The sequence below is a fragment of the Mandrillus leucophaeus genome, unplaced genomic scaffold, assembly GCF_000951045.1.
Source record: "Mandrillus leucophaeus isolate KB7577 unplaced genomic scaffold, Mleu.le_1.0 Scaffold1109, whole genome shotgun sequence".
In the NCBI taxonomy this organism is placed as follows: domain Eukaryota; kingdom Metazoa; phylum Chordata; class Mammalia; order Primates; family Cercopithecidae; genus Mandrillus; species Mandrillus leucophaeus.
Genome location: NW_012099310.1, coordinates 48,873 through 74,422, shown reverse-complemented (window position 1 = coordinate 74,422; position 25,550 = coordinate 48,873). Strand labels below are relative to the sequence as shown.

The 25,550-nt window shown below is 45.1% G+C and overlaps 1 protein-coding gene across 1 annotated transcript in view; it reads right to left on the bottom strand.

Annotated features, from left to right (window-relative positions):
• The window catches only part of NINL (ninein-like), an 85,327-nt gene extending 60,183 nt beyond the window's left edge, over positions 1-25,144 (bottom strand). The window contains exons 1-4 of the mRNA XM_011992878.1: positions 24,804-25,144; positions 12,039-12,229; positions 3,340-3,436; positions 841-1,013 (exon numbers count right to left, since the gene is read on the bottom strand). Coding sequence (XP_011848268.1) covers positions 841-1,013; positions 3,340-3,436; positions 12,039-12,229; positions 24,804-24,840 — 498 coding nt within the window. The 5' untranslated portion in view covers positions 24,841-25,144. The remainder of the gene's footprint in view (positions 1-840; positions 1,014-3,339; positions 3,437-12,038; positions 12,230-24,803) is intronic.
• Between the last annotated feature and the right edge of the window lie 406 nt (positions 25,145-25,550).

The following is a 25,550-nucleotide window of genomic DNA, read 5'->3' as shown; positions in this document are numbered from 1 at the left end:
TTTTTCCTCTTTGCCTCCACAAATGGTGAAGACAAATGGTAAACAAGTCCACTGGGGCCCCGACCTAAGAAGGAGGTGCTCCTGATGGAGGCCCACCTGGCAGAAGCTGACGGTACAGACAGCAGGAACCAGGAACCTTTTGGAATCGTTGAAAATGGTTCAACCCAGTCCATGATTAACTTACAAGCTGTGGACCTGCCCTATGGACATATTTCTTAACATGAAGCCCCACGAGACTCTGGCAGCCATCTCCTGGGCCCATCCCCCTTTCACTGGGTGATCCCTGCATACCAGCCACCTGCAGCAAATGACCCAGGGAGCCTGGGGGACAGGGAGGCAACTTCCAAGGCCCCAGGAGGCATTGGCTCATACAGGCCAGTTGTAAGTGCTGGGCCTCAGTATAACTAAGTGTTCAAGACAGGCAGGGCTGGGGGCTGACACACTCACACTCCTGACCTCGAGGCTGTTTCAAAAAGGCATCTTCCCTTTTCTACTCTTAGCATGTTGACCCTTCACTCCCATGAAGCCATAAACATTGCCTTCTAGAGTTAGTGGTGGTATCAGGGAAAAAGAGATATTGTACACAAAGGACTGATGCACAAATTCTCTATTGCACCAATTCAGGAGAGAATCCTGTGACCAGGACTGTCCTGAAGACAACCAGACCCAATTTAAATGAAATGGCATTCCCCAAAGTGACCAAGCTTCTGGTGACTCAAGGTGCCTGAGAGTGCCCTGCCCTCCCCACATCTTGTGATCACGTGCTACAAACAGGGATGAAAGGAAGCATTTGTTATTCCCAACAGTGGGCAGCTGGGGTGGGAGAGGGGCCTGACCCACCTCCACGCTCTCCAGAGATGCTGAGCGCCAGAGCTGACTTTTCAGGCTGGCCTGGGTTTGCTGCTCGGGCACGTGTCTGGCTTCTGTGGCAGTGTCACATAGCTCAGGCCGGCTCCGACGGCCATACCACTTAGATCCATTCACATACTTTGGAGGGATGGCACTGGAGGCAGCTGGAAAGAAAACAGGAAATTTGGTGGGGGTCCTTTATAGCAGTTATGGGCCCATGCAGGCCAGCAGGTACGCTCTGAGAAGATGCACACTCAGCACCGAGTGCGCCTCCCAAACACGCACTGCTCTGCACACAGAAGCATCTGGAAAGACCCAAGAAACAGTGAACAATGGCAATTCTATGCCTTGGTTGGGAGACTGTGAAAGCAAGGGTGGGGAGAGAAGGACTTTCCCCTAAACTCTATCTGCTATTTACACTTTTTCAAGCATATTTTGCTTTTATGTAATGAAAAACTAATAGGAAATCTAGCTATCTATGCAAAGGAGCAATAAAACCTCCAAAAATCCAAGAACATATACACCTGACTCTCAGTAACCTGACTGAACACAATAAATGTCAGCTGACATTTCAGGCAGCTGACAATAACGCAGGGCGACCAGAATATCTCTCACCCCACTGGGACAGAGTCATCATGGGCCTGATTAACAATCACCCCAAGACAGCAGGCACCATCAAGGACTGGCCTAGCATACTCTCACCAGAAGGGTCTGAGCATATGGGAGGTTAATATGGTTTGGCTCAGTGTCCCCACCCCAATCTCATGTCAAATTGTAATCATCAGCGTTGGAGGAGGGGTCTGGTGGGAGGTGACTGGATCATGCAGGTGGATTTTCCAATTGCTGTTCTCATGATAGTGAGTTCTCATGAGATCTGGTTGTTTAAAAGTGTGTAGCACCTTCCCCTGCTCTCTTCCTCCTTCTCCATTCATGTAAGACATGCCTGCTTCCCCTTTACCTTCTGCCATGATTGTGAATTTCCTGAGGCCTCCCCAGCCAGGCCTCCTGTACAGTCTGAGGAACTATGAGTCAATTAAAATTCTTCTTTAAAAACAAATTACCCAGTCTCAGGTAGTTCCTTATAGCAATGTGAAAACAGACTAATACAGAAAATTGGCACCAGGAGTGGAGCATTGCTACAAAGATACATGAAAATGTGGAAGCAGCTTTGGAATTGGATAATAGGTAGAAGTCGGGACAGTTTGGAGGGCTTAGAAGAAGACAGGAAGATGTGGGAAAGTTTGTAACCTTCTAGAGACATGTTAAACTGTTGTGACCAAAATGCTAATAGTGATATGGACAATGAAGTCCTGACTGCAGCAGTCTCAAATGGAGATAAGGAGCATACTGGGAACTGGAAAAAGGTCACACTTGCTATGCTTTAGCAAAGAGCCTAGTGGCATTTTGCCTCTGCCCTAGAGATCTGTGAAACTTTGACCTTGAGAGAAATGATTTAGAGCATCTGGTGGAAGAAATTTCTAAGCAGCAAGGCATTGAAGATGTGCCCTGGCTACTTCTAACAGCATACGCTTATATTCATGAGCAAAGAGATGATCTGAAACTAAAATTTATATTTAAAAGGGAAGCAAAGTGTGAAAATCTGGAAAATTTGCAGCCTGGCCATGTGGAGTAGAAAAGAAAAATCCATTTTCAGGGTAGGAAGGAACTCAAGCGAACTTCTCTTCTCACCTGGGGCCTCAGTTTCCTCATCTGAATAACTGGTATGGTAAGTAATGCCACAGGATTTCTATGAGGGTTAATTGGACTCTTTGTAAACGTACACAAAGCTCAACGCCATATGCTCACACAGAAAATCTCTGTGTGAGCCTGGTCCCTTCCGCTTTCCCGTCCTCTGCCCCAAACCCTGTGACAGCCTTATCTACTGCCGCACACCCCTCCTGACCAGGACATCCTGCTGTGAGACACGAGGGAAGCGCTCCCTCTGTGACACACTAATCAATACCACAAACACAACACCCCTGCAAAAGGGAAAGAGCCACCCCCATTTCACACCCTCCTGACATGGGGCCATCTGCAACCAAGAAGCAGGCCACCACGACCTCAACACTCCAGGCCTGGGCAGCCCTCCCTCTGACCTTGCCCACAGCCTGTTACCATCCTGGCACCCTGAGGCTGGAACCAAGGCCAGGTGGCTTTCCCCAAGGATGCCACTTCCACTTAGGGACATAGCCTGTGTCCCAGCAGCCCTGTCCCTGTAACAGGATTCTGATCACTTACATCAGCACAGTGCAGTGTTATCATCCACGGCGGGCACAGCGTGCATTATTATATGACACCATTTCACAAATAAACAAAGGAAGAAAAAACATCAAATGTTTTTTCCAAGTCCATATACCTTGTGGGTGACAGACAGTAAGGTAGAATTCAGTTTTCAGAACTGCCGGATTCTTTCATTAGAATATTACACTCCAAAAGTTAACAAACAAATAATGAAAAGAAAATATGGCCAATAGGATTAAATCCTCTTACCTGATTCCAAAGAACTACTGTCTTCATCTGAGGGGCGAACACCAGCATTTGATGACAACACAGCCACAAAACCTTCCTTAAATTCCTCAAAGTTAACCTGGGTGAATTGAAGGTGAGAGAGGACAATGTCACTTTCAACAGATCACACATTTCATAAGCGAATCTTTTGGATTTTCTCTCAGATAGAAACATATTATTATTGCCTTTTAGAATGAGAACAGTCATGTTTTCAAATATTTACTTAAGATTTTTAAAAATAGAAGAGCATGATAAGGAAAATAAAAGTAGACCATAATCCTAACACCAAATAAACACTATCAACAATTTTGTAAATCAAACAACATAATTAGGAAAGAGGGATCTGATGACCACAAAACGTTACATATAAGGTGAACGCCCCCATGGTGTCCCCGACGCCGCCAGCACTGCAGAAGGCCTCTCCACCATGACCCTTCCCCCTGCATCTCCTGAACCTTACCCTGACTTTTATGGTGACAGCTTCCTTGCTTTTCTAGACCTCATTTGCATGCATGCCTAAAGCTTAGTTTCATTTAGCTTCTCTGTGTCCTCAGAGGCTTTGCTATGGTACCCACCTGAGGAGGGGATTGCTGGGCCATAGAATGTGCCAATAGGGCATATTCCCTTGGTGAACTGAACCTTTTATTATAATAAAATGCTCACACTCTTTAATTCACTAAAGCTTTTCACCATAAAGTCCATTTTCTCTTTTATCAAGACACTACCCCAGCTTTCTTTTGATCAGTATTTACAAGATATCTTTTTATTGAACTTTTAATTCCAATTTTTTATATCCTTATGTTTTAGATATGTCTCTTATGAATGGTAACAGTTGGATTTTGTCCAATCTGACAAACTTTATCCCTCAACTTAAATGTGTAACCTAATTACATTTAATGTGATTACTGATTTACTAGATTTAAATGGACTATTTTGCTTTCTGCTTTCAATTTGACTTGCTTGCTTTTTCTCTCCCTTCCCCCACCCTGCCTTTGGATTCACTATTTCAGGATTTCACTTTTCTCTTATTAATTTAGATGTTATGGCCAGGCATGGTGGCTCATGCCTGTAATGTAACCCCAGCACTTTGAGAGGCTAAGGCAGGTGGATCACGTGAGGTCAGGAGTTCAAGACCAGCCTGGCCAATATGGTGAGACCCCATCTCTACTAAAAATACAAAAATTAGCTGGGCATGCTGGCGTGTGCCTGTAATCCTAGCTACTTGTGAGGCTGAGGCAGAAGAATCACTTGAACCCAGGAGGCAGAGGTTGCAGTGAGCCGAGATAGCGCCATTGCACTCCAACCTGGGCAACAGAGAGAGACTGTCTCAAAAAAAAAAAAAAAAAAAGTTATATAGTCTATTTCCACTTTTCTACTGATTACCCTAAAATTACAACATCCATTCTTAGTTTACCAAAGTTGACTATTAATCAATACTTTTACCCTCTTCTATGACAATATAAAGCCAGTGAAATATATTAGCTCCAGTTACCACACTCCTGACTTCAATGTCTTTGTTATCACATATTTTATTTCTGTATGTTTTAAACCCTCATAAAATACTATTTTTGGTTTTATATAATGTTCATTTAGAATTATCCACATACTTATTCTCTTTTTCTTCTTGCATTTCTGACTTTCCATCTGGAATAATTTTCCAACTATTTAAAATACATCCTTTAGAACTTTGTTTTTCTGGAATATGCCAGTGCCAATTTTTTTGTCTAACATGTTTTTATTTCACATTAATTCTTTTTTTAACAAAGAAATCATTTATAACTTATAAATTATCCTTTTAGAATAGTGGAAATGACTCTGCTGTTCATTCAAACAGAATGCATAAACAAATTGATACAGGCATAGTCATACAATGAAATACATGACAATGAAAAAGAACAAACCACTAATAGACACAGTAACATGAATGTATCTCAGAGACATACTATTGAGTAAAGAAGCCAGAGAATGGCCGGGTGTGGCGGCTCATGCCTGTAATCTCACTGTAATCCCAGCACTTTGGGAGGCAGAGGCAGGGTGATTGCTTGAGCTCAGGAGTTGGAGACCAGCCTGGGCAACATAGTGAAACCTCATCTCTACAAAAAAACACAATAATTAGCCAGGCATGGTGGCGCGTGCCTGTAGAGCCAGCTACCTGGGGGGCTGAGGCAGGAGGATTGCTTGAGCCCTGGAGGTCAAGGCTACAGTGAGCCAAGATCACACCTGGGTGACAAAGTGAGACCTTGTCTCAAAAAAAGAAAAAAAAAAAGAAAAAAAAAGTCAGAGAGCATGTATTCAGTATGTGCTGTATTAAAATACAGAATTTATATAAAATTCAGAAACAGGCAAAAAAAAAAAACTATGGTGTTGGCGTCCAGACAGTGGTTAACCTTTGGTAGCAGAGGAACCAAAAAGACATGATGAGGGATAAGGGTGTGATGGTTACAAAGGTGCACTCAGTTTGGAATATTCACTGACCTTGTACACTTGGAAACATGCTCTTTTCTGTAGGTACGCTTCAGTGAAAGTTACACAGAAAGAAATCAACAGAAGGGCTATTAGGTTGGTCAAAATATCACCATTAAGTGTTGGAAAAGAAGGTTTGGGGCCATAGGTCCAAGTAGGATTCCACAATCTGGCCAAGAATTTGCACAAGCACATCTCTGTTGCTGCCATTGAATGCAAAATGTGGCTGTTTCTTTGCAGACACCTCTGCCTGGGACACACATGTATTACTATCTGAATTAAATTATACATGCATTTGCTTATTTTCTGCCCCCCAGTTAAAATGTGAGCTCACTTTAGTAGCATATAGTAGAGACTCAACAAATATTTATTGGGTGTCTTTGCCTCTATATCCTTTCACTGCTAAGCAGAACTCTCCTTCTCACAGAGGCATTCTTTCACCTTTATTCTTAAAGGTTATTTTTACTCGGTATGAAATTCAGGTTGGCAGTTATTTTCTTCTAGCATATTGGAGATATCTTTCCACTGTCTTCTGACTTCTACTCTTACATTAGAGAAAGCAATGGTCAATCTAACTATGGCTCACTTTTAGGATATGTCTTTTCTCTAGTTTCCCTTTTAAAATTATTAAACTTTTCATCTTGAGATCATTATAGACCCATATGCGGTTGTAAGAAAAATGCAAAGAGATCCTGTGTACCCACTTCTGGCTGTTTTTAAGATATTCTCTCTGGCTTTGTTTTCCTTCAGTTTCACATAGTAAGCCAGATATAGATGTCTCTTTATCCTGCTTGGAATTTCACAGGCTTTTGGAATCCCAAGAAGTATGTTTCATCTGTCCTGAAAATGTTTTAGCTATTACTTCTTCACATAATGTCCCTCCAGCATTCACTTGTTTCCTCCCGGGACTCCAGTTAAAGAGATGCTGGACTTTCTCACGCCATCTGTACCACCTCTTTTTATATCTTCATGCTGCATTCTGGATGACTCCAGTTAATGAATGGTTTCTTCAGCTGTGTCTAATCTGCTCTTAAATGCTTCTATTTAAATTTTGGTGATCATACTTTTCAATTCTAGACATTTTATTTGGTTCATTGTTCAGATTTGTTACTTGACTTTTTAGAGTTCTTATAGATATTTTTTAAGCTTTAAAAAAATCTCTAATATAGTAATCATAGTTGTTTTATATTTTGTGTCCAACAATTCTAATATCTCACATTTTTGTGGGTCTGCTTCCATTGTCAGTTGTTTCTGCTGGTTCTTGCTCATCCTGTCTTGTTTCTTTGCCCAGTTATCCTTTACTGTATGCTGGTCATTGTATTTGGCTATTATTTAGGAATAATTTCAGATTTGGGATGATGGCACTTTTATTGTTTGCTTTGGCTAGGTGCCTATCCATGCAGTGCCAGTAATCTAAGTGCAGGATTTGAGATTATCTAGTGTACTGTGATATAAGATCAGACCACAAAGCAGTATAATGACTGACTGCAATTCGTCTTTACCATACAGGTCTTACCCTTCAGGATTCTTCCTTAAATTTGGGGTTGGTTTGCCAACCCTGGGTTTCTACCTTAAATGAGTCCAGGTTTTGACATATGTTTCTGGGGCCCTTTGAGGTCCTCAAAGCCACAGATCAATTTCTCAGTTGCTTACTTAAAATCACAAAATATTCTCAAGGAAAATGGGCTTTTGTGTGCTAACCTTACCTTTCTGGGTACTTAATTTACTACACTTTTTTTTTGTTTGTTTCTGAGACAAGATCTCACTCTATCACCAAGCTGGAGGGCAACGGGCACGATCATAGCTCACTGTAGCCTCAGTCTCCCAAGCTCAAGTGATCTTCCACCTTGGCTGCCTGAGTAGCTGGGTCTACATGTGTGTACCACCCCGCCCCCCAGCTAATTATTTTTTATTTTTAGTAGAGACAAAGTCTGGCCATGTTGGCCAGACTGGTCTTGAACTCCTGAGCTCAAGTGATTCTCCTGCCTTGGCCTGCCAAAGTACTGGGACTATAGACCTGAGCCACCATGCCCAGTCTATCACAGATTTTTTGACTGGCAATTTCTCACTGATTTATTTGCTCTTTACTGTTTTCAAAATATTTGTTTTTATTATTTTGTTCAGTTTTTCTAGTAGTCCTCCTTGAAAGCTTGGCCTGAGTTAGCTCACTTGCCACTATCAGAACATCTGAACTACTTCTTCCTTTTTTTAGGGCTGCAAAAGATTTCAACAAATGGAGCTACCAGGATTATGTAAACAATCCCATACTGAAAAAGCTGTTTCCAAACTTTTCCTGTCTGAAAGAATGCCAGAATGCATCCCTTAAATGCATGTCTTTCACAGGAAGACAGAAACTGGGGGTCTTTCCTCCTTGCATCCTTAGCATCTGGTGTTGCCTAGCACATAGGAAGTCCCCCAATAATAGCTGTCAAATACTAGACAAATAATGAAATTGCAATTTTGCTCGTTCTAATCACAGATTCTTTTGTGTTGTTGGTAATAATTATCAGCTGACTTTCTTCCATCCATCAAAGAGCAGGGGGATCAGATGGCCCAGTCTGGTGTCACTTCAGTCTGACACCATCTTGACCACACTTGTTTGTTTTCTTATGTCGTTCTTTACAGTTCACAAAAGGCGAGCAGCAACCCCATATATTCAAGTATTTTACCAACAAGATACACCATCCCATCTCCGCATGCTCAGACTCATTCGCCACAAAGTAAAGGGGCTGGAATGTGTGATCTAGAGGTACTTTCATCTTCAAATTATAATTGTCCCTCAGTATCCCTGGGGGATTGGTTCCAGGACCCTTGGCAGATACCAAACTCCACAGATGCTCAAGTCCCTTGTATAAAATGTAGTATTTGCATATAACCTATGCACATCTTCCTGTATATTTTAAATTAGCTCTAGATTACTTACAATAGCCAGTACAATGTAAATACTATGTAAATAGTTGTTAGGCTGCATTGTTTAGGAAATAGTGAGAAGAAAAAGGTTTGTACCTGTTCAATACAGATATGACCATCTTTTTTTTCTCTGAATATATATATACACACACATATATATATGAGACATTATATATATACATATATATATATATATATATGAGACAGGGTCTCATGCTGCTGCCCAGGCTGGAGTGCAGTGACACAATCACACCTCACTACAGCCTCAAACTCCTGGGCTCAAGCAATCCTCCCAGCTCAGACTCACAGTCTCTGGAATTACAGGTGCGTGCCACCACACCCAGCTACCTTTAAGATTTTTCTGTAGAGACGAGGTCTCACTCTGTTGCCCAAGCTAATCTTGAACTCCTAGACTTAAGCAGTCCTCTCACGTTGGCCTCCCAAAGTGCTGGGATTACATGTGTGAGCCACCGCACCTGGCCTGTTTCATTTTTATGAGATTTCTGTATCAGTAACATTTATATAATATCATATATGTTAATTACTACAAGGACTGGATATGTAGTATTGGTTTGTTTGTTTGCTTTTTGAGATGGAGTCTTGCTCTGTCGCCCAGGCTGGAGTGCAATGGCGTGATCCTGGTTCACCGCAACCTCCACCTCCTGGGTTCAAGCGATTCTCCTGCCTTAGCCTCCTGAGTAGCTGGGATTACAGGTGTGCATCACCACGCCCAGCTAATTTTGTATTTTCAGTAGACACGGGGTTTCACCACATTGGTCAGGCTGGTCTCCAACTCCTGAACTCATGATCCACCCACCTTGGCCTCCCAAAGTGCTGGGACAACAGGCATGAGCCACTGCACTTGACCTGGATATGTAGTATTTGAACTGAAAAGCCAATCCATTCTCCTGGATAAAGAGTTTATCTCGGTTTTCTTTGAGACTCCCTGAAATCTCTACCACTGAGTTTCTTGTAGAAAAGTGGGGATACCTATATGGATACTTCTGGCTTGATACCACTTCCCTTAAATCTCTGTATGATGTTCCACCTACCGGGGCTGTGGGAGCTCTGCCCTGTCTGTGGGACGAAGCAGAGAAGCAAGCAGAGCCTGAAAAGAAAAATCGTCCACCATGACCAACCATCTCCGAGGAGATAGGATCAAGGGACAGGCAGGGAGAGGTGAGCGCTAGGCACCTACAGCGCTGGCAGGGTGCTCTCGAAATGTTACAGAGAGAAGAGAAAGATAACATCAGAGCACAGTCAAGAGCACTAGTGCAAACAAAGTTACTTCTTAATTTATCTAACATCTGACTTGCTTTCTGGGAACAGAAAATTATGGCTGTAGGAGGGGATGGAGCTGGGACAGACAGACGGACGATGGCTGGACATGCATGGCTGTCCCAGGAGGAGCTGTGTCAGAAAGGGCCCAGCTCCTGTCACTGCTGTGGTACCCAACTTTCTTCTCATCCCCTCCTCACAAACATATGAGAAGCCTCAAGCCTCCTGAAGGAAATTCCGTCTCAGATGAGCCGCTTTTCAGGACGCGTGTGACCGGGTTCAAGTCAGAAATCTCACATAACCCAAGCGAATTTTTCTCCTTGCTATGCTCTAATACTAATCATGGTTATTCTATCATAATTGGATGTTTCTGTCTTGTATCATTCCTATAAATATAAAATGAAGAAAGCCTTGGGAATGACATGGCTTATTCAATCAGCAGAGCCTGCACTCTGAACGTGGACCCAAAAGTTACTCTTTTGGTTTTGAATTTTCCAAAGTTTGATTTCCAAATTCTTGATTTTTCAAAAATATCAATTCAGCAAGACACAGACTCAAATTAAAAAAATATATATATATAAAAACTGGACCATCTGTCTGTATTACTTAAATAACCAGAGCGTTGATTTTTCACCAGTGTGCCTTTTGCTCATCTATCTCCCAAACACACTTCCAGGTGATATCAAGAGAGGCTAGATCATTATCTATCAATAACACATTTGCCTTCTTAAGCGCATTTAAAAAGGCAGGAATAGAAAACGAAGTCAGAGAAAGGACATGAATTTGCCTGAGGAGAGCTCCCTATGAGGGAGGCACAGTGGCCTGCTGACAGGGCAGGTGAGGCTTCTTTGAGGAACTCACAAGAGGTCGGATTCACCTGGACTCTCTACTAGGCCAGCAGTGAGTGGTTCTTTTCTTCATTTGTTTTGGTCCAAGGGCCATTTCAGGAAAATTTACTGGCTGTTTTTTTTTTCCCCCATTCAAAATAAAAGTACTGGCGGGTGTGGTGGCTCACACTTGTAATCATAGCACTTTGGAAGGCCAAGGCAGGTGGATCGCTAGAGCTCAGGTGTTTGAGACCAGCCTGTGTAGCATGGCAAAACCCCATCTCTACAAAAAAATATAAAAATTAGCCAGGTGTGGTGGCGCAAGCCTGTGGTCCCAGCTACTTGGGGGACTGAGGCAGGAGGATCGCTGGAGCCTGGGAGGTGAAGGCTGCAGTGAGCCGAGATGGCTCCACTACACTCCAGCCTGGATGACAAAGTGAGACTGTCTCAAAAAAACAAACAAAAAGAAAATACTGAGTCTTGTAGAAAAAATATTATTCCTTCAAAGTTAAGATGACCAACAAGATAAGGCACTGCTGCTAGCACTAACATCCAGGCATGTTTAAGAAGTAGGAACGGGGAGGTGCTTTTCAGCGTTTTGATCATGAAAGCAGGCTGCAGTCTAGGACCAAGATCCTCATTCTAGATGATCTTGACCTTCTGATAGAAAAGAACCCTCCAATTTCACATTTTCTATCTGGCCTAGATGAAATTATGGGATACTTTTGGACATGGGTATCCTTCATTCTTTCAACAGCAGCTTGCAATTGTTTTGTCCAACTCCTAGATGCACTTCAAACTGTGAAACTGTATAAGACAATCTGCCTTCAAGAGACTGTGACACTCTCTCTGATTACCAGTGTGATTACAGCAGGCCCAACCCATGTGGTCTTTATGAGCCACACACCACTGGCCCATATCAAACCCCTTCACCATTCTGCCCCTGTGACAAACCACTAAAATATCTTTCTGGAAAAACAAAACCAAACCTCTGGAAGTTACCACATTAAAAACAAGTAATTTTAAGAACCACTTTCTACAATGTAGAATTTCCATAGAGGGAAAAACTAGGACACTGTTCCGTTTGCTAATAACTTTCCTTTGACACTTGTATCCTTATTCAGCTGATACTTACCAAATGCCCATAGGAGCCAACTACAGACCCCTGTGCTTTCCTTTATGACAATGAAGTCTGACACTCACCCTGGCGAAATGGTCGTTTCCGAGAAGCGTCTGCAGTAGGACAGGCAGCTGCTGCTCCAGGTGAAGCTTAAGGCAGAGCTGGGTCAGCTCCTGGCGGTCCAGAAAGCCGGTCCCTGTGGTGTCACAGCTGCTATAGACTTCCCTGAGCTGCGAGACATAGTGGTTCTCTTCTTCATCCATCCCATAGCAAGCTGGCAGTGTGCAAGGGAAGAAGAAAACATCAGGACACTTTCCCGCCTCCTCTCCCATTCCCACACTGCCGGTGAGTGCCGAGCTACGTGGTCCAGGCAGGGGTAGGAGCTGGCATGTGGGGAAGCCACCAGGGACCCTTGCAGGGCCAAGCACAGTGGGAGGACTGAGCTCCACCCTTGCAGGAGAGGCCAGAGCAGGTTAACAGGGAGTGAGGATAAATAGTCCTTCAGTCGTCAGTCACAGGAACTAGAATTTCTTTGTTGTATGAAAAATATCCATTAGGCCAGGTATGGTGACTCACGCTTGTAATCCCAACACTTTGGGAGACAAAGGCGGGAGGACTGCTTGAACCCAGGAGTTCAAGGGTGCGGTGGACTGTGACAGTGCCGCTGTTCTCCAGCCTGGGCAGCAGAGCGAAACCCTATCTCAAAAAGGAAACTATTATAGAATAATTAGAAAGTAGAGATATGTAGTATAAAGAAAACTAAAACCATCAAAAGTTCCACTACCATATAAAAACACTACTATTAATATTTTGACCAGCATACAATCTAATTTTTTTGTTGGGGGGAGACAGGGTCTTGCTCTATTGCCCAGGCTGGAGTGCAGTGGCACTATCTCAGCTCACTGCAACCTCTGGCTCCTGGGTTGAAGTGGTTCTCCTGCCACAGCCTCACAAGTAGCTGGGACTACAGGTGCATGCCACCACTCCTGGCTAATTTTTGTATTTTTACCAAAGACGAGGTTTCACCATGTTGGACAGGTTGGTCTTGAACTCTTGACCTCAAGTGTCACCTGCCTTGGCCTCCCAAAGTGCTGGGATTACAGGTGTGAGTCACCACATGCAGTCCAGATTAATTTTTCTGTATACATGTACAAATGTAGTTTTTTTCCTTACAAGATTTTCTTTCTTGTAGTAAAAAGGCAGTAAAAATTTTACTAAATTGTACTAAATAAAAGTGCTTACAATAAGGAAAAAAAGGAAACTCTAATAAAAATATACAGAGGATGTTAATAAATCACAAAAGAAATATATATAATTAATAACCATCTAAAAATGTTCAAATTAAAACCGAGATATGCTATTTGTAACTGTCAAATTATCAAGACTAAAAATCCTGGATGCCTATTGTAAGAAGGGATCTCGCCCACTGCTGGAGGAAGGAATGGGCAAACATTTCTTAAAATACTTAAAATATTAACTGTCCGAGTGTCTCACTTACATGAAATTCCTTATATTTAAGAAAATAGAGCTACAGATAAAAATGTGAGTTCATCAGAATATTATTTATATAAGAACAGGAAAGAAAATAACCTAAAATATCCAACAGAAGAATAGTTTGTCAAATTATTGTATATTTATATGACAGAATATTAAACAGTCTTGAAATTCACATTTATTTATTTTTGATTGTTTAGAGACAGGGTCTCACTCTGTCACCCAAGCCTGGAGTGCAGTGGCACAACCATAGCTCACTGTAACCTTGAACTCCTGGGCCCAAGAGATCCTTTTGCCTCAGCCTCTTAAGTAGCTGGGACCATGGATGCATACCACCATGCCCAGCTAATTTATTTAAATTTTTTTTTTACCAAGATGGGAGTCTCACTGTGTTACCCAGGCTGGTCTCAAACTCCTGGACTCAAGTGATCCCTTGCTGTGGCCTCCCAAAGTGCTGGGATTACAAAGTGTAAGCCACTGCACCCAGCCGAAAATCACATTTCTGAAAAATATTTAATAGCATGGGCAGTGTAGAAGAATAAAAACTTTATAATAATAACTAATACACTTACTGGTCACTTTACATATAATAATCCATTTATGCCTTATAACAATTCTACCAAGAAGTTTCTGCAACTTTCTGGAGGAAAATATATTTTAAAAAAGGGGAAAAAAGAAACAAACACACCAAAATGGTAAGAAATGCTTTCACTGGCCCGGGCGTGGTAGCTCACGCCTGTAATCCGAGCATTTTGGGAGGCAGGGGCGGGTGGATCACGAGGTCAGGAGATCGAGACCATCCCGGCCAACATGGTGAAACCCCGTCTCTACTGAAAATACAAAAAAAAATTAGCTGGGTGTGGTGGCAGGCGCCTGTAGTCCCAGCTACTCAGGAGGCTGAGGCAGGAGAATGGCGTGAACCCAGGAGGCGGAGCTTGCAGTGAGCCAAGATCACACCACTGCACTCCAGCCTGGGCAACAGAGCGAGACGCCATCTCAAAAAATAAATAAATAAAAATAAGAAATGCTTTAATGGTATTACACATTTATATTTCCTATGTTGTATATTTTTATATCTCTCAAAAATTTTAGAACAAGTAGAACACTTTAGTAACTAGAAAATGTTACTAAAACATAAAAAACATTAAGGCCCTAAAGATATTCAGATAAACCACATAAAACCACCAATATTAGGCCATCATTCTGACCCACAAAAATGGCAATTTCATACGGTTCAGCCTATAAGGTAGGCACAACAACTAAGGAACAATTCTAAAAAACAGAAAATATAAGGAAACAACAAGATGAAAAGTCAATCAAGCTCATTCATAATCAAGTAATTCGTAAACATGACACAATGAAGCAACATCCCTTTCCAGTAAGGCACAGCACAGTAAATGCCAGTTCTATATAGATGTCACTTTAATGTGGTAGGTGGCATTTACTCGCCATCATCCACATGGAGTAGGGAGGTCAGAGTCAGAAGAAGAATGTATGAGGAGTTGAAAATCTGTTCAGATCAGCTCCCCAGTGGAAAATGTGCATGCTCCTCATCTTACTCAGGAAAATAATATAATCAATGATATAAAAATTAACGTTGGCCAGGTACGGTGGTGTGAGCCTGTAGTCTCAGCTTCTCAGAAGGCTGAGGCAGGAGGATAACTTGAGCCCAGGATTCAAGGCTGCAGTGAGCCGTGATCACACCACTGCACTCTAGCCTGGGTGACAGAGCAAGATCCTGTCTCTTAAAAAAAGAATCAATTAGAATCTTCACGGTGACATTAAATTGATTGTAGAAAGTGAACACAGCTGACCTTTTAATTAAACACCTGTTGATAAGCTGTAAAAACAGTCAGTATCTACACTGAGAATGAACAAACCGGTTCATAGTCTCAGACGGCGTGCAGGTGAAAACGATAATCTGCTCAGCATCTGCAAGGGCCTGCCCTATTTGCTAATCAAATTACTCAACCCTTCTCAGACAGGAGTACACAGAAGTTCAGACAGGGCGAAGAGGAGTGAACTGTGAACATCTGCCTCCTCTTTCAGACTGTTTTGAGATGGTAACAAAGAAAATGGACAGAAAACCATAAACGATAAATCGGAAAGCAAACAGCCTGGGCAACATGGTGAGACCCCGTCTCTACAAAAAATAGAACTAGCCGGGCGTAGTGGTGCATGCCTGTAGTCACAGCTACTTGGGAGACTTAGGTAGGAGGATCACCTAGAGGCCAGGAAGTTGAGGCTACAGTGAGCTGTGATAGTGCCACTGCACTCCAGCCTCAGCAACAGAGCCAGACCTTGTCAAAAAAAAAAAAAAAAAAAGAAAAAGAAGGAAGTGAAAAAGAAAGACAAGTGGTAAAATCCAGAATGTGAAAGGCAGGGAACGGGGAGAGAGGGCAGAGTGGCTGGTGGAAGGACCCCAGGCGGAGGTGAGCAGGATGCCTCCAGGGTTCACCCAGCCCACCAGGGCCCAATTTCCAGCCCTTTCCTGTGTCTCCAAGAATCATGAAAAAATCTGTTTTGAAAATTCCTCCACTTTTTTTCTATTTTATGTTTAGTTGTAACCAATTCAACCATTTAAAGTATATGAAATAAAGAAAACAAAATAAGCCTGTCCCTCTACCCTCCCTGCTTCCCAGAAGAATCACTGCTTGGAATGCAGGCTTTGAGATAATTTCTAAGCCTCTAGAACAGATGGGCGGTGAGGCACACGCACATACATAACACACAGACACACATGTATATACATACTTATGTATAATAAGTGTAACATTGAATACATTATTTTCCAACTTGTTTTGAAACTTGCACTGAGAGATCATTCCCTGTCTCCCCCATTTAAAAAAATACAATGCGCTCTTGTGTGCAGGGCTGTAACATGATGTATCTAACTAAGTATTCTCAGAGAGACGGGTAAATCCAGGGTTTTCTCTTACATCACCTCCTGCTTGTATGGGCATATGTAATCTGAGGGACAGGGGAGAAGACAAAACCTCCTGCATCAAACACCCCTGCTCCTTCCTCTTTGTGAGCTCTGAAAGGCGTGAACCAACCACTGTTTCCTCCTGACCATGCCCCACAAGCCATGCCTTTGGGAAGGTCCAGGAGTGCTTCCCAAACAGTGAGCCTTGGAGGAAACATGCGGCTGGGCTGTTTTCCCAATGGCAGAGGGTAAAAAAGGGATCTCTTCATCTCCTGGCTGTGGGCAAGTCCTGCACCTAAGCCAGCCGGGGGTGCTTGGCCTTGGCTCTCAGCTCTTCCTATACCACAGCTATTTTTACTACACAAGAGAAGGCACAAAATGGGGACTCAAAGTTCCTTCTCATGGGCATCTTTCCCTTTCTAAACAAGATGGGGAAAGTCTCAAATTGGGGCCTGCAGAGCCCTGGCTGCCCCTAGAAGGACAGTTCTCTGTGTGGCCAGGCCTGGCCCATGACACTGCAAACCCTCTGTGGAACTAAGAGAGGCACAAAAAAGAAAAGAGCCTGCCACGGCTGGGACTGCAGGGGCAGCAAGGCTGGAGAATGAGCTCCTTCCCCGCCACCTACAGCAGCTGGGCCCGCCAGTCCCTTCCATGTGTGGTGCTCTCAGGAGGCCCCAGCCACACCACTTCCCTTCCTCTCAGAGCCCCAGATTCACGTTTCTAAGGCTGGGCTGGGATTTCCAGAAGAGGGAAGGAGCTTCAATTCCCATATGACTACGAGTCAGGCATCCACAGGAGGGCTGGCCAGCAGGGCCGGCGCGTGGGAAAGAGCGGTCCCCTCTGGCCCTGTCTTCGCGGGCTCATGGCACAGGCAGTAGGGCAAGCCCACCCATCTGACCAGCCAGCCCCCAAGGGGACCTGCAGCTCTGCCCCACCATCCCCATGTGAGCAGGGAAGTACAGGCAGCCCCTGCCCCTTCTCAAGGCTGCACCGAGCCTTCTCAAGCCCATGGCTGAGTTACTGAGCATTCAGAGCCGCCCCTCTCCTCTCCTCTCCCTCACTCCTGCGTCTCAGACTCTGCCCAGAGAGCAGGTGCTTCACCTACTGGTGAGTCAGGTGTGGGCAAGCAGGTGAGTCAGACACAGCAGGTCTACAAGCCAGTCAAAGACCTTTCTGTGACAATTCACCAGCACATGGCCTAATCCCCATCCAAGACAACATCCAGCCACATTTTCAAAATAAAGGAAACGAGGAGGTACTGTCTCTATTTGTATACACCCAATAGAACTTGTCCTCCCCTCACCCCAGGAAGAGGGCCGAAGCGTCTTTCTGTAGTCTCTCAAATACCCCATGACCAACTTTAGCAAATGAGGCAGTTGGAAACCCTGGCCAGGAAAGCTTAGAAAAACCCCAAGGCTCCACAGAAGACTGCATTCACCTGGAAAGCAGCCTGGCTCAGCCACATAGGAACCCCGCTGCAAAGAGGCTGGCCACTTCAAGGGGCTGCCCTGGGATCCAAAAACCCCATAACACAGCCCAGGCGACAAGACAGCAGACAAGCCATGAACCCCGCGGAACTATGGAGGGTCTCAGAAGCAGTGGAGCAGCCTGAAGGTGGGGCTCAGAATTCCAGCGTTCACACACACTCCACTCCCTGGAGTCTGGAGCCAGTGAGGCAGGGAGGATGTGGGAGAGGAGAATAATGAAGGGGCTGAGCCCAACACACACACGCGCGCACTCACAGAAACTGCACTACCCACAGAAGGAGACAGGAAAGCCACTTCAGCCAGGAAACAAGGCTCTGGGCAAAAAGAACGATCCGATACCAAGGGAGGTTTCCTGGACACTGACATGTTAAGTGGCAAAACAGACGTCGACAGCAGGATCAGAAGACAAGGAAAGCTCCTATTGAGTGTATCTAAACAATAAAGATAAAAAATGAGAGAGAAAAAAAGGGAAATTAAAAATCAATTCCATACATTAGTCAAATCAGTGTGGTCCCAGCACAAGCAGACATAGACCCATGGAACAGAAAACAGACCCCAGAAATCAACCCCCATGCATACCGTCAAATGATCTTCAACAAGGGTGTCAAGACCACAAAATGGTAAAAAGACTGTCTCTCCAATAAATGTGGTAGGGAAAACTACAGATATCCACAAGCAAAAGAACTCAGTTTAACCCTTCCCTTCTACCACATACAAAAATTACCTTTTGTATAATTTACCAAAAATGGATCAAAGACCTAGATGTAAGACCTAAAACTATAAAACTTTTTATAGTTTTAACTAAAATAGTGTAATAGTTTTATAAACAGAGAGAAAGCTTCATGATGTTGGATTTGGCAGTGATTTCTTAGATATGTCAGTAACAGCACAGGCAACAAAAGCAAAGATACACAAAGGGAACTACACCAAACTTGAAAACTTGAAGGCACTGCAGGGCCAGGCTGGTGGGAGCAGGGGAAGCCAAAAGAAAAGTAGGTAAGCTCTAAGTCTGTTCTTCTTCCTGGCCCAGGATACACAGTCCTCCTGTGCCCAGCTTCTCCCCAGACACCTGCACATTAGCTCACCGCAACCTTGGCCTTATCAGTACTGCACAAAGCCCTCTTCAGCATGCAGCATAAACACTATTCTATAAAATCCCCAGTAAAGCTTTGTCTCTTTGCAGTCAGCTCCTCTCTTCCTGCTGTGCCTGGTGCTCCCTTGCAACGTATTTTTCTACTTTCTTTCCGCCCTTCTTACAGGTAGGTAAAAATACCTTACCTACCTGTACGGTATTTTTCTATTTTCTCTCTGCCTTTCTTGGTAAATTCTTCTTACCTCTGCGCTGCCAGCCCCAGATAGTTGCCGCTCAACTGTGACAATAACCAAAAGAATTCAAAACAGCATCTCAAAGAGATACAGTCATGTATCACTTAACAATGGTGATAAGTTCTGAAAATGTGTTGTTAGGTGATTTCATGGTTGTGCAAACATCACAGAGTGTGGTAGGCATGGCCTACCACAAACCTAGGCTACAAGCAGGTTCACGTACTGAATACTGGAGGCAACTGTAACACAATGGTAATCTAAACATATCTAAACACAGAAAAGGTACAGAACTACAGTATTATAATCTTATGAGACCACCACTGTATATACAGTCCACTGCTGACTGAAACATTGTTACGTGGTGTGTGACCATACATACAGTCATCCCTCAATATCCATAGGGGGTGGTTCCAGGACCCCTCATGGAAACCAAAATCATAGATGCTCAAGTCCCTCTCTAAAATTATGTAGTATTTGCCTATAACCTATGCATATCCTCCTGTATACTTTAAATCGCCTCTAGATTACGTATAATACTTAAGACAAGGTAAATGCTGTGTAAGTAGTTGTTATACCATATTGTTTAGGGAACAATGACAAGAAAACAAAAAGCCTCTACATGTTCAGTATAGAGGCAACCGTCACAGGCCTTACTACATTTTTTATTCATGGTTAGTTAAATCCACAGATGTGGAACCCAGAGATACAAAAGAATCACTGTACTTCTGTGTACAATAGAATATTATTACACCTCAAAAAGGAGGAAAATCTTGTCATTTGCAACAACACGGATATGCCTAGAGGACATTAATGCTAAGTGAAATAAGGCTGGCACAGAGAGACAAACGCCACAGACCTTACTCAGATGTGGACTCTAGAGCAGCTGGCTGCAGAGAAGCTAAGAGTGAACAGGAGTGACCAGGGGCTGGTGTCGGGGGACATGGAGGTGTTGGGTAAGGGTGCAAAGTTTTGGGTAAGACATGAATAAGTTCTGGTGATCTACTGTACAACGTGGTGACTATAGTTAATAATAACATATTTTATACTCAAAAATTGCTACGAGAGTAGATCTTAAATGTCACCACAAAAAGTATTAAGTATGAGAGGGGACACATATGTTAATTAGCTAGATTTAACAATTTTATAATGTATACATGTATCAAAACATCATTTTGTACACCATAAATACATGCCGTTTTTATTTGTCAGTTATACCTTTATAAACTGGGGTGAGGGAGAAGTTCTACAGATCTGTTACAAACCTAAGCGAATCTAGTTAACATTACAGAACTGTACACTTAACAACGGTTAAGAGGGTAAACTTCATGTTGTGTTTTTTACCACCATTAAATTTAAGTAAAATATATTTTTTATAAAGAAAGAAAGAAAAATGTTCAAAATATGGTGGCCTGCTTTCTGAAACTGCTCAACTCTGTTCTCCTGTAGCACTTCTATCTGGATTTTCTCCTTGCCTCCCTCTCCCGCAAAATAATCAATCCCGAAGCTCTACACATCCTCAAAAAGCCCAGAAAAGGGAGTCAAGGGAAAGCAAAGGGGAAGTGATTAGAATAATACAACACTTTTCCCAGCACACAGATGGAAAAGTCGTTCCGCTTGGGACAACAAATGAAAAGCACCCGCGCAAGCACACCCTCGTGAACCTCAGAGCAAACTAGCGAGTGAGCCCGACAGATGTCCAGAGAGAAGGAGCAGCCCCACATCACAGCAGCAGGGATCAGAACAGCACCATGCCCGCAGCAGCAAGGCTGAAAGCTCAGAGCCAACCCAGGGCCTTCCACGTGCTCAGGGTAGTAGATGACTTTCCATCTACCCAAGAGGCTATAAAATCCACACTGAGCACACACTTCAGCAAAACAAGGGGTGAACCAAGAAAGCTGAAGACAAAGGCTCACAATCTGGGCTCCATCCAAGATGGGAGGCTTTGGTGTAGGAGCTCAGCCAGGCCAGGGATGGGAGGTGACCGACCCCAAACAGACTGCTGTGTACTGCCCACTGAGCATTTGGGAAAAATAGGGATAGGCTTTTGACAGCGCCAATGGAGCATTTGGAAAAAATCAGAGTAAGTTCATTAAAAAGTGAGCCAGGGCCGGGTGCAGTGGCTCACGCCTATAAACACAGCACTTTGGGAGGCCCAGGCAGGCAGATCACTTGAGGTCAGGAGTTCGAGACCAGCCTGGCCAATATGGTGAAATCCTGTCTCTACAAAAATACAAAAAAATACTAGGCATGGTGGCGGGCGCCTGAAATCCCAGCTACTCAAGAGGCTGAGGCAAGAGAATCGCTTGAGCCTAGGGGGCAGAGGTTGCAGTAAGCTGAGATCATGCCACTGCATGGTCCAGGCTGGGCAATAGAGTGAGACTGTCTCCAAAAAAAAAAAAAACAAAACAAAACGATAAGCCAGTAAAATCCCAGACAACATCAGCCTCTATAAAGCCAAACCCAGCAAAAGAGTAGAAGTATAATCACGGCCAACCTGTTGGTTCTGCAGTGGACAATGTTATGCAGTGACAACAGCAAAAATGCACAGTGGCCACTGGGGAGCCTAAAGAGTATAAGAAATAACAGCAGAATGAGGTTCAATTACCGTGTCCATATTCTGTATGCCATAAAACAGTATAGTTAGGGTATGGACATGAGTATCAGGAGAAATGTCTAAGACTGAAACGTGGTTGCCTCTAAGGAGACACATGGAGAGATGAAGGCAACAGAGCAGGGTAGTTGATGTCAACATACACTTTTTTAAACTTTCTGCCTTTCTTTGTTTTTGAAACAGAGTCTCCCTCGTGTCGGCTGCGGTGCGGTGGTGTTGATCACAGCTCACTGCAGCCTCAACCTCCTGGGCTCAAGCGATCCTCTCACCTCAGCCCCCAAGAAGCTGGGACTACAGGTGCGTATCACCCTGCCCGGTTACTTTTAAATTGTTCTGTACAGATGGGGCCTCCCTATGTTACCCGGGCTGGTCTCAAACTCCTGGGCTCAAGTGATCCTTCTACCTTGGCCTCCCAGAGGGCTGGGATTACAGGTGTGAGTCACCACATCTGGCCTGAATGTTTTCATTTTTAAGCCATGTAAGTATGTTATTTGACAAAACAAAAACTGACGTCAAAGAGCCGCGCACCTGCTGGCTCTGCACATACAACACAGCAGTGCTCCTGGGGAGGCGTGAGGTTCATTATGGAGCCAGTCCTCCCCACACACAAAAGTAAAACAGAGTACAGAATACTGGAGTAAACACTGAACTTCACAGATGCAGCACCGCACATGCACAGCAGCGTGGCTGTCAGGTAGCACCACCCTCTGCAGGGGACAGGGGCACGTCACGGGGAGGCCCCCTGGAGGGACGGCCCTGGGCTGCTGCCAGTGGAGGGTGGTTCTGGGGAGGAGGAACCCAGAAACGAGCTTTGTGCTTTCACCGTCCCATTGTGGGGGGCGCAGCTACCTCAGGACACTGTCTCCTTCAGGCCCACGGTGGCACCACAGGCCACCATTAACGGGGCTCCTGACAAGAGTCAAAATGCACGTCACGTTAATTGCACATCTACACTCGCATGCTTGCCGCTTGGTCTCTCTCCCTCCCCCTTTCTCAGGGACCCAGTCTCTACCCGCCCCAGCAGCATTCACAGGACCAACACGGTGCCCTGCCCAGGCTGGGGACTTCCCTGGGGTTGGAGCATGGCTTATCTGGGTGAAAGACACCTCGGTGTGAGATGTTGGTGGCTGCCCCTGGCCCATCCCAACCCCGCAGTGCCACTGGAAGATGAACATGTGTCGCCGAATGAAGGGCAGGGAGGCATGGGCGTGGACTGTGCACCTCTAGCCCTGTCCTGAGGGGGGACTCCTGTGGTCGCCAGGCGAGGGGAGTTGTTTCTGTCCAGCTTCTTCCTCGGAAAGCAGGGGCTGAGAGGGGTGGGCTCCCCTACCTCTGCTGTGGCCTGTGGTCCTATGAAAAGGCCTCGCTCCTGGACAGTGGACCACCATGGAAGGGAGGAGTCTGCCAGGTCCTATAAAAATACTGCGTGATATATTTTCTTTCTTCCCCCACAACATAAATTATACCCACATTTGCTTTCCAGAGTTCTCTCAGCTCACCCCAGCTTCCTCTGAGTAAGGAATCCTTTGACGCCCTGGATCTGGTGTAGACGGTGGGTAGCCCTCAGGGGCACAGCCAGGGCAGACATGGTCCTAGGCTGCCATGTGTGGCTGGCCAACCATGGCATGGCCTCTGCTCCCAGGCATGGACACGGCCTCCCCTCAAGGTCACAGTAGGGCTGGGGAGCACAGAACTGGGGAGAAAGACAGCTGTCCTAACTCTCCCCAGGGCTGGGGAGCACAGAACTGGGGAGCACAGGGGTGGGTAGCACAGAACTGGGGAGAGCACAGAACTGGGGAGCACAGGGGTGGGGAAGCACAGAACTTGGGAGCACAGGGCTGGGGAGCACAGGGCTGGGGAACACAGGGTAAGGGAGAACGGAGCTGGGCTTCAGGGTGGCAGCAGAAGACACTTGCCAGCCAGGGCTCTTGGGCTGTCAGCTGCTGCTGGAGAGGCCCTGCCCACTGACCTGCAGTGTTTGGTCAAATGACATGAGTGTTGCCCTTAGTGACCGGCAGGCACTTGATAAATGTTACCAAAACGTACACTAACATGGGCAGGACTGGGGTCAGCTAGCCCTAGCAGTGCTGATGCCCAGAATCCAGTGTCCGATTTCCCTACAGCACAGCTGTGTGCACACTCATGGAATCAGCTGGGACAGCAGGGGTAAGGAGTCAACAAACAGCCATGCTCCTGCTGCCAGGGTCAACGGAGAGAGGCCAAGGTCACATGACAGGGTTCATAGCAGTGGGATCTTCCTGACCCATGCAGACAACCCTGGATAGACAGACGTTGGCAATGCTGACTCCATAGCCACAGAAAACCAGCAACCTGGCCCACACCTCGCTGAGAGGCCGCAGGGCCCCTGCGTGGCCAAGGCAGGCAGCTCAGCTCTGGGCAAGTCCCAGCTCCTGCCACTTGCGGCCTCATGGTCTACAGGGTGGACTAAAAACCTGCTACTAAGGAGGCGATGACTGAAAGGGCCAGGCGCTCCATACAGAGACTGCTGCTCACTCACTACACGCTGTAATACTGCCACCAGGGACACCAGAACTACCATCCCACGTACATACAGGTGCCCAGAATCCGAGCCTCATGCTGCTCAAACCCTATTTCCAGGGGTGCCTTGCTGCAAATCAGCCTTCCCCTCCCTCCCTACTTGGAAATACAACCAATGCAAATGACAGAACACTGACGGGAGAAAGACAGCCGCCCACCTCTCCCCAGGGAGGCCACAGCACGTGAGCTGCCCACCCACAGCCCTCTGTTTAGACTTCCCAAAGCCTCTGCGTGAAGGTAGAGGCAAGGACACCCCTTCTCTATCATCCTTCCACAGACCTCGGGGAGGAGGAAAGAAACAGGGAGCTTTCCCTGAACTCTCAGGACCAAGACATTCGTCCAGCACTGCACACCCCTGCGGGTTCCCGGGAGCTCCCAGGCCTGCGCAGGCGCCTCAGTGCAGTCTCACAACAAGCAGCTCACTATAATAATACACACTGTTTACCTGAGCAGTTCAGAGACCTCTTCAGTTTCTTCTTCATGCAAACTGAATTATTAATACTCAGTATTCCACATGTGCATAAAATGTTTGCACATCAAAATCACTGGAAAACCTGGTCAGCATTCAGCAGCTGACTACAAAATTGATAAAAAGCAACACAGTTTCTCTTAGTTTCATTTTTGGAAACTGGAATGAGTAGGCTCTCAATAATCCTAATGCTATAAAGCTTAATTTAAGATACAAACATAAACTTTGCCAGCAAGTGAAAGAAAATCCTGTTTTCATCCAGAGGCGAAAAGCCTGTCCCCCAGCAAACTGGACACTGCCCCAAAGACAGATGATGTGGCCATCGCTCTGCAGGACCGTGCAGCCCTCTGGAGGCCGGAGGAGCAAGGTGTTGGTTTGCATTTAATTTAGTTAATTTATGCACAGTGACAAGGGAATTTAAGCTATGCCCCCCAGAATCCACTGGGCATTAAGGGCAGAGAAGGGATTCATGACCACTCGGAGGCAGCCTAGGTGTGCTGATCACCTAGGGACCCAGAGTGTCTGTAACAAGAAGCCATTCCCAACAAGGCTCTCTGTAAATCCCGCTCACCCAGAAAGAACAGGGCTGAGGCAGCCCTTTGAGGGTGCTCCTTTTTTATCTGGAAAGATGTTATAACCCCAATAAAACACTGAAGCTGGCGCCTACCTTCCAGCTGAGCGGACCTCAGTGCTACTTCAAATGGCCTTGCCAGCGGGAATCAA